The sequence below is a fragment of the Panthera tigris genome, chromosome C1 (assembly GCF_018350195.1).
Source record: "Panthera tigris isolate Pti1 chromosome C1, P.tigris_Pti1_mat1.1, whole genome shotgun sequence".
NCBI lineage: Eukaryota > Metazoa > Chordata > Mammalia > Carnivora > Felidae > Panthera > Panthera tigris.
This window is the reverse complement of record NC_056667.1, coordinates 180491872-180508500: the sequence shown is the minus strand read 5'-3', so window position 1 is coordinate 180508500 and position 16629 is coordinate 180491872. Positions and strand designations below refer to the sequence as shown.

The 16629-nt window shown below is 34.5% G+C and overlaps 1 protein-coding gene across 4 annotated transcripts in view; it reads right to left on the bottom strand.

Moving 5' to 3' along the window:
* Positions 1-16629, bottom strand: part of SLC39A10 (solute carrier family 39 member 10) — a 145143-nt gene that overhangs the window by 22380 nt on the left and 106134 nt on the right. For all 4 annotated transcript variants that reach the window (XM_042994957.1, XM_007094705.3, XM_042994958.1 and 1 more), the window contains 3 exons: positions 16269-16476; positions 4056-4225; positions 1862-2050 (listed from right to left, as the gene is read on the bottom strand). In XM_042994957.1, the coding sequence (XP_042850891.1) occupies positions 1862-2050; positions 4056-4225; positions 16269-16476 (567 nt within the window). The remainder of the gene's footprint in view (positions 1-1861; positions 2051-4055; positions 4226-16268; positions 16477-16629) is intronic.

The window sequence follows — 16629 nt, the reverse complement described above, 5'->3', positions numbered from 1 at the left end:
GAGACAACCAAAGAAAAGAAACAGCAGCCAGGAGTTGAAGTAGAAAGGAGAAAAGTGGGGGGAAGGGAAAACAAGCCAACCATAGCACAAAAGAGAAAAGAAGAAAATGTACAACACCAGCTGGGATTGTGTTCAACTGCTTTGGTTCAGATTGTCCTTGTCCACTTTCCTGAAAACTTGCCAAATCACTACCCTCAAAGCCCCAACTTGCTGAAACCAGTCCTCATCTGATGTATTAGTTAATGTATGCTCTGAAAGCTTCCTTCCAATAACTGACTCTTCTTTGCAGATGGTCAAACGTCTGTTCTATTCAAGGATCACTAATTCCTTTTCTTCAAAACAATGCCATACACTTTTTCATCTTTGGTTACTCACTGTCGTATTTATCATAAAGGAGACACACTGATTTATCTGCACAGATTCCTCTCTTTGATATTCTTGAAGAATTCCTTACTATTAGATACAGAGTACCCCTTTAATGGTGTTCCATTGATTTATCTAATCAAATTCCTTTAATTTATTTACTTCTTTCAATATCAAATTTCCAAAGAGCTGCCATGTTCTGGAGATTCTATTCTTCTACATTAGTTTACAAAAATAAACATGTTTAATTTTCCCAGTAAATTTAAATGCAAAATGAGATCAAGATTAAATTATAAAAAACAGAAAACATGTTTACTTTGAACTACCTCTTGAAAGACTACATTTCATACTTACTGGTAAATTATGCAGTCCCTAATATTCTGTACAATTAAATATGAATATTTGCTGCTTAAGTGTTAGCAGGTACACACAACTGAAGAAAATTGAGCTTCTCAGGAATGTCAAAACTTCTCTATATACTTTGCAATATGTAACTGTATTCTAAATTATGTACTCAGAGATGGACCCTAAAATACTTCTATTTCTTGAATGTCATCAACAATTAAATCATATTGATTCTCTCATTTAAATGTTCTGGGGCACCTGGGTGGCTGAGTCGGTTAAGTGTCCGACTTTGGCTCAGGTCATGATCTCATCGTTCATGGGTTTGAGCCCCCCCTCTTCTGGCTCTGTGCTGACAGCTGAGCCTGGAACCTGCTTTGGATTCTCTCGCTCTCACTCTCTGTCTGCCCCCACCCCACTCACACTCTTTCTCTCTCTCAAAAATAAATAATCATTAAAATTTTAAATAGTTCTCTTAATCACCTTATCTTTCCTATTCCTCATGACATGACTCTACTTCAAGCCCCCATCACCTCTCTTCTGACTCATTTCTCTCCGGCCACTCTCACCTTGGCATCCCTCCTACCAACACTCCATTCTTCACCCATCCACCTTTCCATACACCCTCTGAAAACCAAATGCTGTTAGGCTTCTTTCACTTTTGATCCTTTCCTAGTTCATTCTACCATTCCTCAGATAATAATTCACTTGCACATCATCTTGACCAACCTTCCTTTGAAGGCACTTAAATATGGCAATACCCTGAATAAAATATGGCAATTAAAATTAAATACACTATTTGGAATATGATATGAAAATACAGACAAAAAGTAGGGCTTATTTCCCACAGATTTATATAGCAACTGGAAATCACAAGGAATGAGTCATAGTTTTCACAGCTATTTTGTAGCTGGGCAAGAATTAGAATCACTCCCCCTGAGTCCCAGTTTAGAGCTCTGTTCTAAACCATATTTTGTCTCAAGGAAATATATACAAAATACATACATATACAAAATATATACATAAAAATGGCAAAGATCAAAGTCAATGTTTCCTTGAACACACACCAACATCATAATTAAGCATGTGGCCAGAAAAAAAATTTTTTTGAGTTTCATATCTCAGAAAACGGAAGAAATCATTACAAAGTACTTACTCTTTGCTGTTTGTAGTGCTTAAACATTCTAATGCAGTGTTCAATGATAAATAACAAGTAAATGCCTCCTAGAGCGACAAGTCCTTTCAATACGGCATCATATTCCTCCAAAAACTTCTTAGATTCGTGTCCATGAGAATGTCCATGCCCATGTGCATGTTGATGACTATGATCATGTCCACCCTGAGACTATTAATAAGAATAACAAAAACTTCTAAACAAGTAATTAAAGATGCTTTTTAAAATTTTGAGACTATAATCTGCTAGGACACACAAAAAAATACCTTTCAATTTTTAAAGTGGTTCTCTAAATATTATCTCACATAAATATAAGTAGCCTTTTATTTAATTTTGCTGTCTGTATTCAGTGGCCTGGAAAGTATTACATTTCATGGTAACTCTAAAACAAAAGACCACAAACTCAAACGGCTATAGGAGCTGACACATACTATAGTGAGAAAATCAAGCAGCATTAAGATATTAGGAAGCATGGGTCCTTTTTAAACCAAAGTGAACATGACCCAGATGTCTAACATTCAGTAAAAACAAACTAATTCACCTGCCAGTCACAACCTGTGACTCCCTGTACTCTTTTTCTTAAACTGATTATATTTTTATGTTTTTCTCTTATAAATTGAAGAAGTGATGAGACGCTACCTGTACTTACAAACTATGGAACATTATAAGTATACACTCACACATGTGTTTATTTTTCTACAGTTTAAAGCTTTAGCAAAAAATAAATTATAGAAATGGGTACTTTTTAATTGTCAAACGTACAAGTTCCACAATAACAATCTTAAAAATTAGAGATCTGGTCTTAAGTATTTCCCTTCCTTATAACATTTATCTGTATTTTTTCTCCATCTGCTAGCAGCCAAGAGAAGAGATTTCTAAACTTCTCAAAGACGGTAAGGCCATTTAAAAAGGTAACAGCTTTACATAATACTTAAGAAAAAAATAAGTCAAACAGCACCTGAAGACTGTTTTCACTTCAATCAACTGTTCTTAATAGGCCCAGTTTTGAAATTTTGTGGCTATTCTTGAGGATGGCAAAAAGGGAAAGCAAGGGGTAGGAATAAAGGAGGAAATCAGTAAATAACATAATGAATCAATTTTTAAAAATTTACATTCACAGTTTAAGATTTATTAATCAATTTTTTAAGGCAGTGTCATATGGTATTCCAGATACCAAATCTGGAATTCTGAACCAATTCTTCTGAGTGAAGGGGAAGAGGAGTATACAAAACACACAAGTAACAATTCTGGGAGTGCCTGGCTGGCTCAGTTGGTAGAGCATCCAACTCTTGATCTCTGGGTTGTGAGTTCAAGCCCCATGATGGGTGCAGAGATTACTTAAAAAACGCAAATCTGTTTCCCAAATACTCCAAAGGAGGTGGTAAGAATATTTTAAAAAAACATTCAAACCTGTAATTTTACATTTGGAAAAGAAAAAGCCCCAGTGTTTTCATAATTTGAAGTAAAAGCAGTAACACTGTATCAAATACTAACTAATAACAGATTTTAAAAGGTTGCTAAGCGTGGTACCAGAAGTGTGGGCACATGATACTATTAGAAGGGTCCCGAAATAGAAGAAAATAAGTGGTATTCTGGGAGAAAACATAAATGGCCCCATATGTAAGGAGCTAAATGCCTATAACTGAAATTAGTTAACTAAATTGTTAACTGAATATGTCAGCCTATTCTTGATCAAATAAAGATACCTGGGGCACACTGACTATACAGCACAATCATAAGACCACTTCTACATTTCTCCTAATGGCTTTCTTGATATAGCATACAGATAAAAATCAATGGATGGTGTATCTTCTTAAGTATTCATTTACAGAACTGCTAATAGAGCAATTTTTTGTAAATTTCAGCTCTACCCAGATTAAACTGACATATAAAACTGTATTTAAAGAGTACACTGTGGTGATTTGGTATGTATACGTTGTGGCAGGAAAAAGTAATACTGATGTAACCAATTTTTGTTGCTGTATTAAAACCTAATGACTCAATTTACTTCAAAACTATTGCTATTAAAACTATGCAAATGGAAAAAATACTTCATCCTATAGGCAAATACAACAAATACTAGATTAGTGTACTATAGTTTGCTAATGAAGGACCTTTTTAGCTTAAATATTTTTCTTTTTGTTTTGTTTTTTTAAAGATTAAAAAGATTTCTTACATGGGGCAGTAGATGAAGAAGGGCGTCTCCACTCATTGTTCCTACAGCTAGTGCAACAAGGAATGTGAGAAGAAATTTGAAGCATCCTTGGTTAATGATGGGAACCAAGATCACGCCTAGCAAGGAAAGCAGGCTAATGACAGTGATAGAAATGATACCACAAATCCATGCTGTAGGAAAGAAATTAATAGTCAACATTAATATGACAATATAAGCCAAAAAGCTCTAAAGAACAATAAACTTAAGATAAATGAGTCATGGAAGATAGATTATCTTACCCTGACTATGCTTTTTAAGAAGTTTTACATTTTGGCACTGCTGTGTTTAAAAACAAAACAACCACATAACCCACCTGAACACTTTAAAAAAGAAGAAGTTCAGACCAAGTTATAAATAGTACCTTCAGTAGCCCATCTTATTAGAAACAGGGATTTAAAATGACTTCAGGCTGTGATTCACTCTTAATATGTAGACTGTCAAAAAATTTTTACCAATGTATAAAGGCAGAGCCACAGCAATAAAACTATTCATTTAGAGAATACAATTATAAAACTCTCCTGTGAGCATTAGAAGAAGCTGAGTATCTAGTGTTATCTTTGTAAATCTTTTAATACAAAGTTTGAGAAACTTAATATACCAGTCCAAAATGGAAATATATTCATAAGAGATTTAAAAAAAAAAGCCTTATTATTGGTACCATTTTTGCATTTCATTTCTTATTTTTACAAAGGATAATTCAATCCTGTCCCCTTGATACTATTTTTACACTCCATAAATAGTTCCAAATTCCCCTTGCTCCAATTTGGCTTTCTGTATCATTTTCTACTTTGTAAAAATTACACTATATAATTTTGGGGGGTTTTGTTTTTTAAAGTGTATTTACTTTGAGAGAGAGAGAGAGAGAGGGAGAGATAGCACAAGCAAGGGGGGAGGGGCAGAGAGAGGGAGAAGGAGAGAGAGAATCCCAGGCAGGCTCCTCACTGACAGTGTGGGATGCAGGGCTTGAACTCACAAACCACGAGGTCGGATGCTTAATCAAGTGAGCCACCCAAAGGCCCCTCACTATGTAACCTTGATTGAATCAGAGCACAAGAGAAATGTTTTCACAACAGGATTTGTGAAAAACAGAAGTGTGATGGAAAAGGGGAATTCTGTCCACATTTCTTTATCGAGGCTATTCATACATAGATTAGATACCAGAAATAACTGCCAGTGGTTCAGGGGATGGGGCATGTTCATTTAAAAAGTGAGATTATTTTCAATCGGTGGCCTAAAGTGAAATAGAAATGTTCTGGCCTAAAAGTTCTGTTTAATTTTTATCTATAGAAAATTTCACTCAATAATAACTTGGTAAAGTTTTTCATCTAAAATGCTATTTTTTCTCATCAAACCCAGTAAGACTATAATCTGCTGAGAAATTTTACGTTAAGTGTTATAGTAAGGGAACAATGAAAAATGTATTTCTTCAACAAGGTAAAAAAATTTTCAAAGACAGAAGTAAGGATAGGTAAGGAAATGAAACTTTACTTCACCCACTAAATGCTGAGATTTATCAATTCAACTGTGTTTATACGTTGGACATTTTAGTCACAATATCCAATGACATTAATACTATAAGCTAATTCCATGCTAAGGTAGCTCACAGGATTAAAACAACAGGTCATCTACTACTAATGGAAGTTCTGTGATTTATTCTATATCTAACAGATAATTTCTGATATAAACACGGGGAATCTAAAAGTCCAAAAGAAGATAGAAACACACAGCCAGAATTTGCATTTAGAGTCTTTAATCCTTGCAAAGATTTGGGAACAAGGAAGGAAGAGGCAAAGGGAAAAGATTCATTATGAAGGCAACATTGTTAGTGAAACCAAAAGATAAGAACAACTATGGTTGGGACTATAAGGCACAAGGAGCTAAGGTCAAAAACTCTATTCTAGAAAGAAAAATATAAGGTCAAAATGTTGACTTAATAATGATGACCAAGTTAGTTTATCTCTGTGCCTCAAGCACAGGCAGGAATAATAAAGTCAGTGGGAGAGCCTGAGGAAATAGGTTGGAGTAAGGTGGCCATAGGTCTAAATTCAGGGAGCCAATAAAAGTTATTGGCCAACTAAACCAATAAAGAAGTGTCAAAATTACCACAGCTCTGTAGTTTCAATCATAGTAATGGGGAAAAAATGGACAAAAGATACTTGTAGTAACTAAATGGGACAAATTGAGGCTGGTAACAAATACATTAACCTGAAGATAATATGTCTCCTATATTAATATACAATTCTCCCTTCCCAAATATGTTTTTTTCTTACTTGGGCAGTAATTAAATTTAGAAGCACTTTATCTCAAAACAATCAATATAAAAGCAACTTCAATTAAGAACTTAAAGAAAAACAGTACTAAAAATGACTTTAAAAAGCCAGTAATTCATATTCCATGATACTCTGTATATGCTAATATATATGCATAGGTATAGCCAAAGCTATAGATGAGACCCAAATATAGTATAAAGAGTAAACAAATTTGCTAACTTCTCGTAAGTATTAAAAATTTGTATTAATCAGAATTATTTTGCAAATGATGTGCTGGAATTAAGCACCGAAGCTGTCCAAATGAAGTATTTCTTAGTTTATTCCTATGTCCCAATGTCCAAGAAAATTCATATAATCTATAGATTAAGATGCTAAATTTACCCAAAATCTAGTTGGGTAACTGTTATTTAACCTGATCTTTCCTTTTTTATTTTTTTTTAGGGTAATATTATATTCTACACTGGGAAATATACATTCATTCATTTTTGGATTTGCCCTTTAAGATATTTGCAATAGAAATTAAATTTCTAAATCTTATTATAAGGAGTATACCATTAATTTGATATAACAGATATTTGAGATGGTTAACAATTTACACAAAATAATTTAACAAACTAATAAAATATTAGCATTAGGATCATATTTGAACATTTGAGCTTATTAGATTACAGAATTCAAGACCCTAGGGGAGCCTGGGTGGTGCAGTCAGTTAAGCGTCTAACTCCTGATTTCAGCTCAGGTCACAACCTCACGGTTTTTGAGTTCAAGCCCCACATTGGGTCCCACACTGACCATGATGCAGAGCCTTCTTGGGATTCTCTCTCTCTGCCCCACCCATGCACATGCACTTCTCTTTCTCTCAAAATAAATAAACTTAAAAAAAAAAAAAAAGAATCTAAGACTCTATTAAACCATTATATATTCTTATAAGCATATTTACAAAAATCTAATCATTAAAGAGAGATGAGAGAAAATGTGATTCTAGTTCCTAATCACAAAAATTATATCTGAAAATGAACATTATTCTAAGCAAGTATTTCCTTTCTAAAATTCCCATATTAACTCCTGGCTAAGGGTGTTCTGAATGCGAAGAAAAGTCCTAAAAGAGTCTATGAAACCATAAATATTTTGCAATGCTCTGAGGTGACTTACAATTTCAAATGGCTTTTGGTTAATTAGCTAAAAACCAAATTACCAAATGACAAATCAACCAAAATTGAATCCAGTGAAAATCGATGTGCCAATATGATAGGTGAGCTAAATATATCGTCACTTAACACCAATCACAGACAGACTGACACATTATATTAGTCAAGTGCTTACACAAATAGTTGGGGGAGGGGTCTGAGTGTGAAAGGGTGTGTGAATTCACATGTGCACAAATGAGTACATATCACATATTACACACTCCCAGGTATAATTTCTTATGTATCAGCTCTGAAATCATCTTTCTCATCCACCCGAGAAAGCAAATCTGTGAACTAAGACATACTTGAAAGAGAGAAGCCAGTCATTATTAGAAAATCTTTAGCATTTCTGATATTTGACATCTGAAACTCAGAAAATACAAGAAAACATAAGCCCACAAAGGAGAAAGCCTTACATAAATCAATCCAGCATCAGAGCCCAACTTCAGGTGCCATCGTGGTTCTATCTCTAAGGGAATGCCATTTACTTGAAAGAAAATGTGAACGATGCCACTTCAGTCAGTGCAACGGTATCACATTGAGCTTGGCCAGTGGCTCCTCCAAAAGAAGTTGATACACACACACACACACACACACACACACACACACACACTTTAAAAAATAAATAATACAAATGCTTTTGGTTTTCTGGTCACTTGGCCAAATGATCGTCAATAATTGGTTACTGACCAACAACAAAAGCCAAGAATCAGAAAAAGACTAAGCTCTTACATTAAAGTTAAATAATCTGTAGAACTCTGAACACCTTATATAACTTTTCTGAAATTAAGAGTTCTCATTTTTCCAACTAGAAGAAATAGATTTAGTATGCATGCTACCTTCAAAAGATTTAATGGATCCTATAACTTCTCATAACATATTTTGTATAAAACACAGAGCACAACTGGGACTATTATAATTATTCTTCCATATATACATTGCCTGTATTGACAGAGTTGGAAATTATTAAAACCATTTTCAAAGATGTCTATTATTCTGCCACTTTAAAAGGAGAATTATCTTTCCAATTCCTTCATTACCAGTAAGCTACTTTAACTGGCACTGTAATTGCTATCTTCACACTATATAGCTAGAAAGGACTTTAATAATCTACACTAGCATTACTCAAACTGTGTTCATCTAATTCTCAGAGGTATTCCAAGGGGAAGGAGAGGAGAATTTAATAATCAAAAAGATTTGGTAATACTTGGTTAAACAAGTTCCCTCAAAGCCTCCACCAGTTTAATAAGCAATATGAATCTCTGCAAGGGGAATACAATGTGCGGCATTTTTCTAACTCACTTGATCATGGAACCTATTAGTATATCTCAAGGAACCAGGATCCTCCTACAAAACAGGATTTGGAAAATGCTAATGTAGACCAGTGCCATTCTACTTTACAGATTTACATACTGAGGCAGAGAGATGTTAAATGTTAAATAATGTGAATTCACACCTACTAGAATGGCTGTTAAAAAAAAGAAAGAAAATCACATGTTGGCAAAGATGTGGAGAAACCGGAACCCTGGTACACTGCTGGTGGGAAGGTAAAATGGCACAGTCACTCTAGAAAAGGTTTGGTAAGTCCTCAAAAAACTAAATGGAATCACCTTATGACCCAGGAATCCCACTCCTACGTATATACCCCCAAACAACTGAAAGCAGAGACTTCGATACTTGTATGCCTGTGTTCATTACAGCATTACTCAAATAGGCAAAAGGTGGAAACAACCAAGTGCCCATCAATGCATGAATGGATTAACAAAATGTGGTATATACATGCCATGGAGTATTATTACTCAGCCATAAAAAGGAATCAAGTTTCAATATATGCTACAATATGGATGAACCTTGAAAACTATACAGAGCGAAATACACCAGACACAAAAAGACAACTATGGTATGATTCTACTTATCTAGAATAGCCAATTCAGAAACAAAAAAGACAAGAAGTTACCAAAGGCTGAGATTAAGAGGAAATGATGATTTGTTGCTTAATGGTTACATAGTTTCTATTTGGGGTGATAAAGATTTTTTTTAGGGTGCCTGTGTGGCTCAGTCAGTTAAGCAACCGACTCTTGATTTTGGCTCAGGTCATGATCTCACAGATTTGTGAGTTCACACCCTGCTTGCAATTCTGTCTCCCTCTCTCTCTGCTCCTCCCTTGCTCACATGTGCTCTCTCTCAAAAAAAAATGAACTTAAGAAAAAAAAATTTTTTTTAATAGATAGCCTGGCTGGCTCAGTTGGTGGAGTGTGTGACTCTTGATCTCAGGGTTGTGAGTTTGAGTTGGGTACAGAGAATTACTTAAAAATAAAGTCTTTAAAAAAATAGTTTGGGCATGAGCACTGGGTGTTGTATGGAAACCAATTTGACAATAAATTTCATATATTGAAAAAAAAATAGTTTGATGGCTGCACAACATTGTGAATGTAATAATCGCCACTGATTTGTACACATCAATGGTTAAAATGGCAAATCTTATATATATTTTAACATAATAAAAAATGATTAAATAGCTAGCTAAAATGGCAAAGTAAAAACTAAACCAAAACTCCTGTTAATCCACTGTTTTCTCCTAAATTAAACTACAGTTATTTTCAGCAAATTCTTGGCCCATTTATTACTTATGTATTTACTTCACAGAGGTGGTTCCACATAAAGGAGAGTCTGTAAGAAAAATAAGACTAAACATGAAAGTAAGAAGAAATACTATTAACTCAAATGGCAATCCATCTTTCAAAATTTGAACAAATTGGGATGGGGGAGGGACAAAAGATTACCACAAAACAACATAAAATCATCAGAATATACTTTTATTTATTTCAGTGTTACCTAAAAATACATATGAGAGTAAGGTTAAAATATTTATGTCCCATCCAACATAAATTATCACTTAGGTTTCTTATTTCCTAAGAAATAAGGGCTAAGAAGCTATATTTCCCGTTTCAGGTAAATTAGAAATTTTCTAGGTATTTTCTATAGATTGCAATTATTCCATCATACCTATTTCATTAGCAAAACCACCCGCAATCTCTCACAAGTGTATGTTATAGATACATGTTTTCTTATACTGATTTACTGTTCATTTTTTAAAAGTAATTTTAGGGGTGCCTGGGTGGCTTAGTCAGTTAAGCATCTAACTTCAACTCAGGTCATGATCTTACGGCTCGTGAGCTTGAACCCCACGGTAGGCTCTGGGCTGACACTCAGAGCCTGGAGCCTGCTTTGGATTCTGTGTCTCCTTCTCTCTCTGGCCCTCCTCCATTCAGGTTCTCTCTCTCTCTCAAAAATAAATAAACATTAAACAAATTTTTAAAAATTTTTTTAAAAAGTAATTTTAGCTTTCCAGCACTAAAATTTTAAGTAATAGTCTCTTTACAACTTGTAACTCTTCTTCGAGGACAATTACAATCCTTTTGACCTATGAGAAGTAAAACTGTTTTCATTTTATTGTACTTGAAATATTTTCCCATGCTATTTATAAACACTTATTTTTAGAATTTGTAACATTTATATTTAAGCTTACATAAATGCTACCATAATTTCCTATGTATAGAAAAAAAGCAGGTAATAAAATTTTTCTGATTTCTAACCAAATTATTGTACTTTTAAAATCACAACTTGTTTATTAATATACAACCCCCAAAACAATAACAAAAACCAAACAATAAAAGGCATCTTTTCTAAAACTTAGGCCAACCAATGAAACACAAACTATTAAATACAACCAGCAAATGTTTCCTTTATCTGTACCCAAGATACCATATACAATAAAAAACGTTAAATGTCTGAAACAAGCTTCACTTATTCTGCAAATTAGGTTGCTTAAAACGTTAAAGGTCTTCAAGCTTAGTTATTCACCAACTCCCTTTCTCATTATCTAGAGAGAAAATGCATTCTTTTAAAAAGAAGCGCTCATCTGTGGAAACTTTCTAATTAACTCGGTTCAAAGCATGTGCAAGATGGCAGTTTTCTACAATTTCAGCATTTTAATTGGCAGAAAAAGCTTAGCGGCCTATTCACAACCCCCCTTGGTAATTAAGCTAGGGTCAACTCTATGACTAAATGAGCCAATCTTGTGAAACAAACGATTTCCACCATACACAGTATATGGCATACTTGGTTTACAGCAGTCTTTGAGCAGTAATGAGGTGGTCGCTGTGTCACTATGGGAGATTTATATAGAACAAGTTAACCTTTCTTAATAGTGCAGCAGTCATTAAAAATAATTACTAGCAGGGCATTCTTTCTAACAATTATTAACATCTATCAGGACATAGTTAATTCAAGCTTCATTTCTGACAGTGCTAATAACCACCTGCAAACAACTAATCAATATTCACTATTAGTTATGTATTTGCTTTCAAAGCTAGTATTATTTCCTCTAAGGCTTTTCAGATTGAATAAACTATAATTTTCAATATTATGATGGTCAAGCATCTGTCAATACCTTTGTTAAAATATGTCATTATAACAAAAATTTAAGTCATAATCCAGAGTTGATGTAATAACAACTAGAATTTCTTAGAAGCCTTAAAAATAAAAAAAAATTTAAAAAGGCTATTCGTTTTAACTCTAGATGTGACAACCTTGTCAGTCTGTGTTTTTCCATGTAAAGAACAAAGTGTTTTATTTTTAATGTAAGTCAAATAATCTCAGGCCTAGCTTCTCCTTTCCCCCTGCCTCATTGAGAATTTAAAAGCACCTGTGAGAGACTGTGGTTCTCAAGGTGTTTACTCATCTACAAAGGTCACTGAACATGTAATGAAGCCAGCAAAGGGAACATATTTTATCTGTCCAAAGACCAGAATTGAGAGCTACTAGGTGGACTTTCTCTGCCTTAATGACTGGGTATTACCTAACAAGACTATTATTCTTGGGTGTTTTTGTTTTACTGATCTATACTTACAGCAATACTTATACAAATACTTACCTCTACCACTTTCTTGTCTATGTCTGCACTACCTGTCAAAACACTACCAAATATAACTAAATTTAACTCTCTTTATCTTCCTGTCACACTTTTGCTAGCAAAGCAGACTTAAGAACCTTTTTAGCAGAAGCAGTGGAGACGGGAACAGCAGTTACAATTACAAGCTTTAGGTGGAGAATACTCTAGTTCATATCACAGTTCTGCTACCTGGCAGCTATGTGACTTTGGGCAAGTTATTTCATTTCTCAAAGCCCCCATTCCAGCAAATAGGAACAAAAAAAGTTCCCATCTCATGGGTTTAACAAATTAAATATCCTTGTAAAAGTATTTAGAACAGTACATGGTAAGGTTCTAATAAAGACTATAATGATTAATTTATCTATTCTCAAGTTATTTTCCTATTGCAAAGAAATTACCAATAGGTAGGTGGTACCTATGAGACTTATTTTGTCATGTATTGAGAGCATTTTCTTTTACTTGAACTCTTTCAAGCTTTAAGGAATATCTATCTCTATCCCAAATAAAACTCTTATATATATATGGAATGTGATATTCTTAAACATGTCTACCATACTCTTGTGCTATGAAAAAATTTTAAATTCTGCGTTTTCCACCTTTTATCTTAACAGAATTTCTTTTTTGGCCCACATTCACACATATTAATTTAATTTAGTCTCTTTCATTACAATGCAACAGTGCCACTCCATCTTTGGCCTTTCAGCCAGAACTGCCTTCATCGTGATTTTGCACATGATAAAGTTCATGAGAATTCCACTCATTCTGAGAAGACTATATTATCAAAGTACACTAGGCTGATAGACAAATGACCCTTGAACACTGTGGGGTTGGGGACAAACCCCTGCCTCTGCGTGTGTAGCCAAAAATCCAAGTGTAACTTTTAACTCCCCCCAAATTTAACTATTAACAACCTACTCTTGATGGAAAACCTTACCATTAACGTAAACAACACATATTTTGTATAAGTGTTACATATCGTATTCTTGCAATACCTGACTTTTCCTGAATTTCTTCAGTATTTCTAGGCTACCCGGTTCATCTGTGAGGTTTTTTTTGTTGCAAACCTCCAAGAGATTTTCTAATTTATTTATTGAAAAATATCTGCATACAAGTATACACATGCAGTTCAAATCTGTGTTGTTCAAAGGTCAACTGTAGTCATAAAATGATCTTCAAAGACTCATTTTCAACAAGTGTCTTTCCTCGGTTATAACTGAAAGCTTACAGATTAATATTAAGTAATTTATTCAATCAATATATCAGCACTTTTTGTTCAAAGTACCCTTTACCTACTTAGGCATTAGAGACGCTTGAGATGAAAGACCTGGTCACTTCCTTTAAGTAGCTGAAGTCCACAACAAAAACAGATAACAAATCCAATTAATAAAATCCCTCAAGCTCTGTATGATAATGGAGATATCCAGAGTGTCAAGGAAGGGGATTTAATTAAGCCTAGGATAGTAAATAGGTTATCCCAGAGGGTCTAACCCTTGAGCTGAATTTTGGACAAATCATAGTAGTCCCTCTAGTAGAAAGGTTTAGAAGGTGAAAAGGCAGAGATAAAAGAGGGAAAAACAGTATAATCTGTCATTAGGAGTTTGTTATGGTTAAGGCTGAAAGGATATAAATGATCAGGGGACCCAGGCTGGCTCAGTCAGTAGAGCACTCAAGTCTTGATCTCAGGGTCATGAGTTTGAACCCAACATCGGGTGTAGAAGAGCTTACTAAAAAAGAATGGTAAGGGATAAGGATGGAGAGGTAGGTAGGCAGGAATCCTATCCTGGAAAGCCTGACTGGCCAAGTAAAGGACTCTGAAATTTGAACAACATAGCATAATGCAGTTTGCTAAAATATAGGAGAAAAAAATAAAACTAGCACATCACATCAAATCTATGTTTTCTAGGGGCGCCTGAGTGGCTCAGTCGGCTAGGTGTCTGACTCTCCATTTCAGCTCAGGTCGTGAACTCACAGTTCGCGAAGTGTGAGCCCCGCACTAGGCTCCATGCTGTTAGTGTGGAGTCTGGTTGGGATTCTCTCTCCTCTCCCTCTCTCTACCTGCCCCTCTCCAAAAAAAAAAAAAATCCATGTTCTCATAGACATTATTGCTTATAATAAAAAGATAAAGAAAAATATTAGAGATCTAATGAAAAATTTTGAACAGTATAAAGATATATGACAAAAATCATAAAAGCAATAATCAGAATTAACTAAATCTGGTAGATAATAGCATAGTTATTAACTGACCAAAGGATTTATCAGACAAACCTTAGCGTTGGTGGGATCTAACATTTATTAGGCCTAGGAAATGCGGGCAAATTACTAAATTTGTCTATACCACAGTGTCCATATCTGCAAGAACAAGAATCATGTAACAGCTCCCTCGTATAATAATGTAATAGATTATTGTTAAAATTTAATGGGGGGGAAAAAGCATGTGAAACACTCAGCACATGGGTAGTAAAATGATTAAATACCCTCGGCTTGAATCCCAGTACTATCAGGGATTAGCTCTGAGACTGTGGGAAAGTTATAAGAACATTCTCCACCTTATAATAAAACTGCTGTTGAGTAAAAGTCATTAACTTTTACTTAACACTTAACACTACAATACGTGTTTGTTAACAAAAGTATGTTAACTATCACTAAAAAGAAAAAGTCTATGTCAGACAATCTCATTTGTATTCTAGAAAGGGACGGTTATGAAGTTATTTCAACAATTCAATCAAGAACCAAGAAGGACCTAAACAAAAGTTATAATGGAGTAGACAGAGTTGGAAGGTATTTGAGAGAAGATTCAATTGGACTTGACAACTGATTATATAAAGGAAACAAAACAAAAACCATATGGGAAAAATTTCAAAGACTTTCAGATTTTATCAAAAAACAATTGTTACGGTTTTAGGGATTCAGTAAGAGGAACAAACTTTTCATGGAGTAGAAACTTTGGAAATCTCAAGTGGGAGGTACCTGTGAACATCAAAGTGGAGTTATGTAGCCAGCCTAATATGGTTTGAAAAAAGCCTAGATGGGGTGCCTGGGTGGCTCAGTCAGTTAACAGACTGACTCCTGTTCAGGCCATAATCTCATGGCTCGTGAGTTTGAGCCCCACATCGGCCCTGTGCCGACAGATCAGAGCCTAGAGACTGCTTCAGATTCTGTGTCTCCCTCTCCCTCTCTCTCTCTCTCCTGCTTGCTCAATCTCTCTCTCTCAAAAATAAAGAAACATTTTTTAAAAATCTAGAAAGAATTTTAACAATAGTTTCGGTCTTTTGTTGAAGGTCTCTATAAAACTGCCCATGATGAATTCATGTGCCAATCACTGGCACTTCTGAAACATTCAGAGAGTTTAACCACACTGGCTTCCCTTTTTATTTCCTTACAAACTTAATGTTAGCTTTTTATCAGAGGCCCTCAACTCTGCTAAAAAGTAACTATAACACCAAATCACTTTAATTAGTGGCCCCAATATTTACATTTGCCCATGTAGAAGAATCCATTTTATCGCAAACCTACCATCTGCTTTTTAATCTAGTTCTCTATCCATAGCAAAAATATTCCTCCATAATACCAGAAAGGGACAAGTAAGCTGTATTGTGCCTCTTGTCTATCCCCAATCCTTTCTAAATGCTCATATCTAAGCCTGACTAAAACACCGAAAGTCACCCAAAGGAAGACAATTTGGAATTACAGTACTAATTCAATTACATTAAAAAAATAAGTAGAGAGACTATTTTGAGGGAAAAAAAACTTAAATCTTTCTTACCTGATGCCCCTATATTTGCCTTATCTTCAGGAACCTGATTTTTATCTTTATTTAAATCTTCAACTAAAAGTTTGTCAAAATGCTCAATACAAAGTCTGCTGTCGATTTGATACAATAAAGCAGGGCAAAGGTATGTAAATAAATCAGGTGAGATCGGAGAATTGGCACCATGACCATAGTATTTTAACAACTGAGTGACGTTCAAACACTGCAAGGGAATTGATAAAACAAATTAAGTAAGAGTACTTTAAGAAGATTAAGCAGAAAAAGAAATTACTATGTAATGAAAAATATTCTAAATATTATTTGAAAATAATCTGTAATACAGATAACTATTACAAATAAAGGTTTCTTTTAAGGA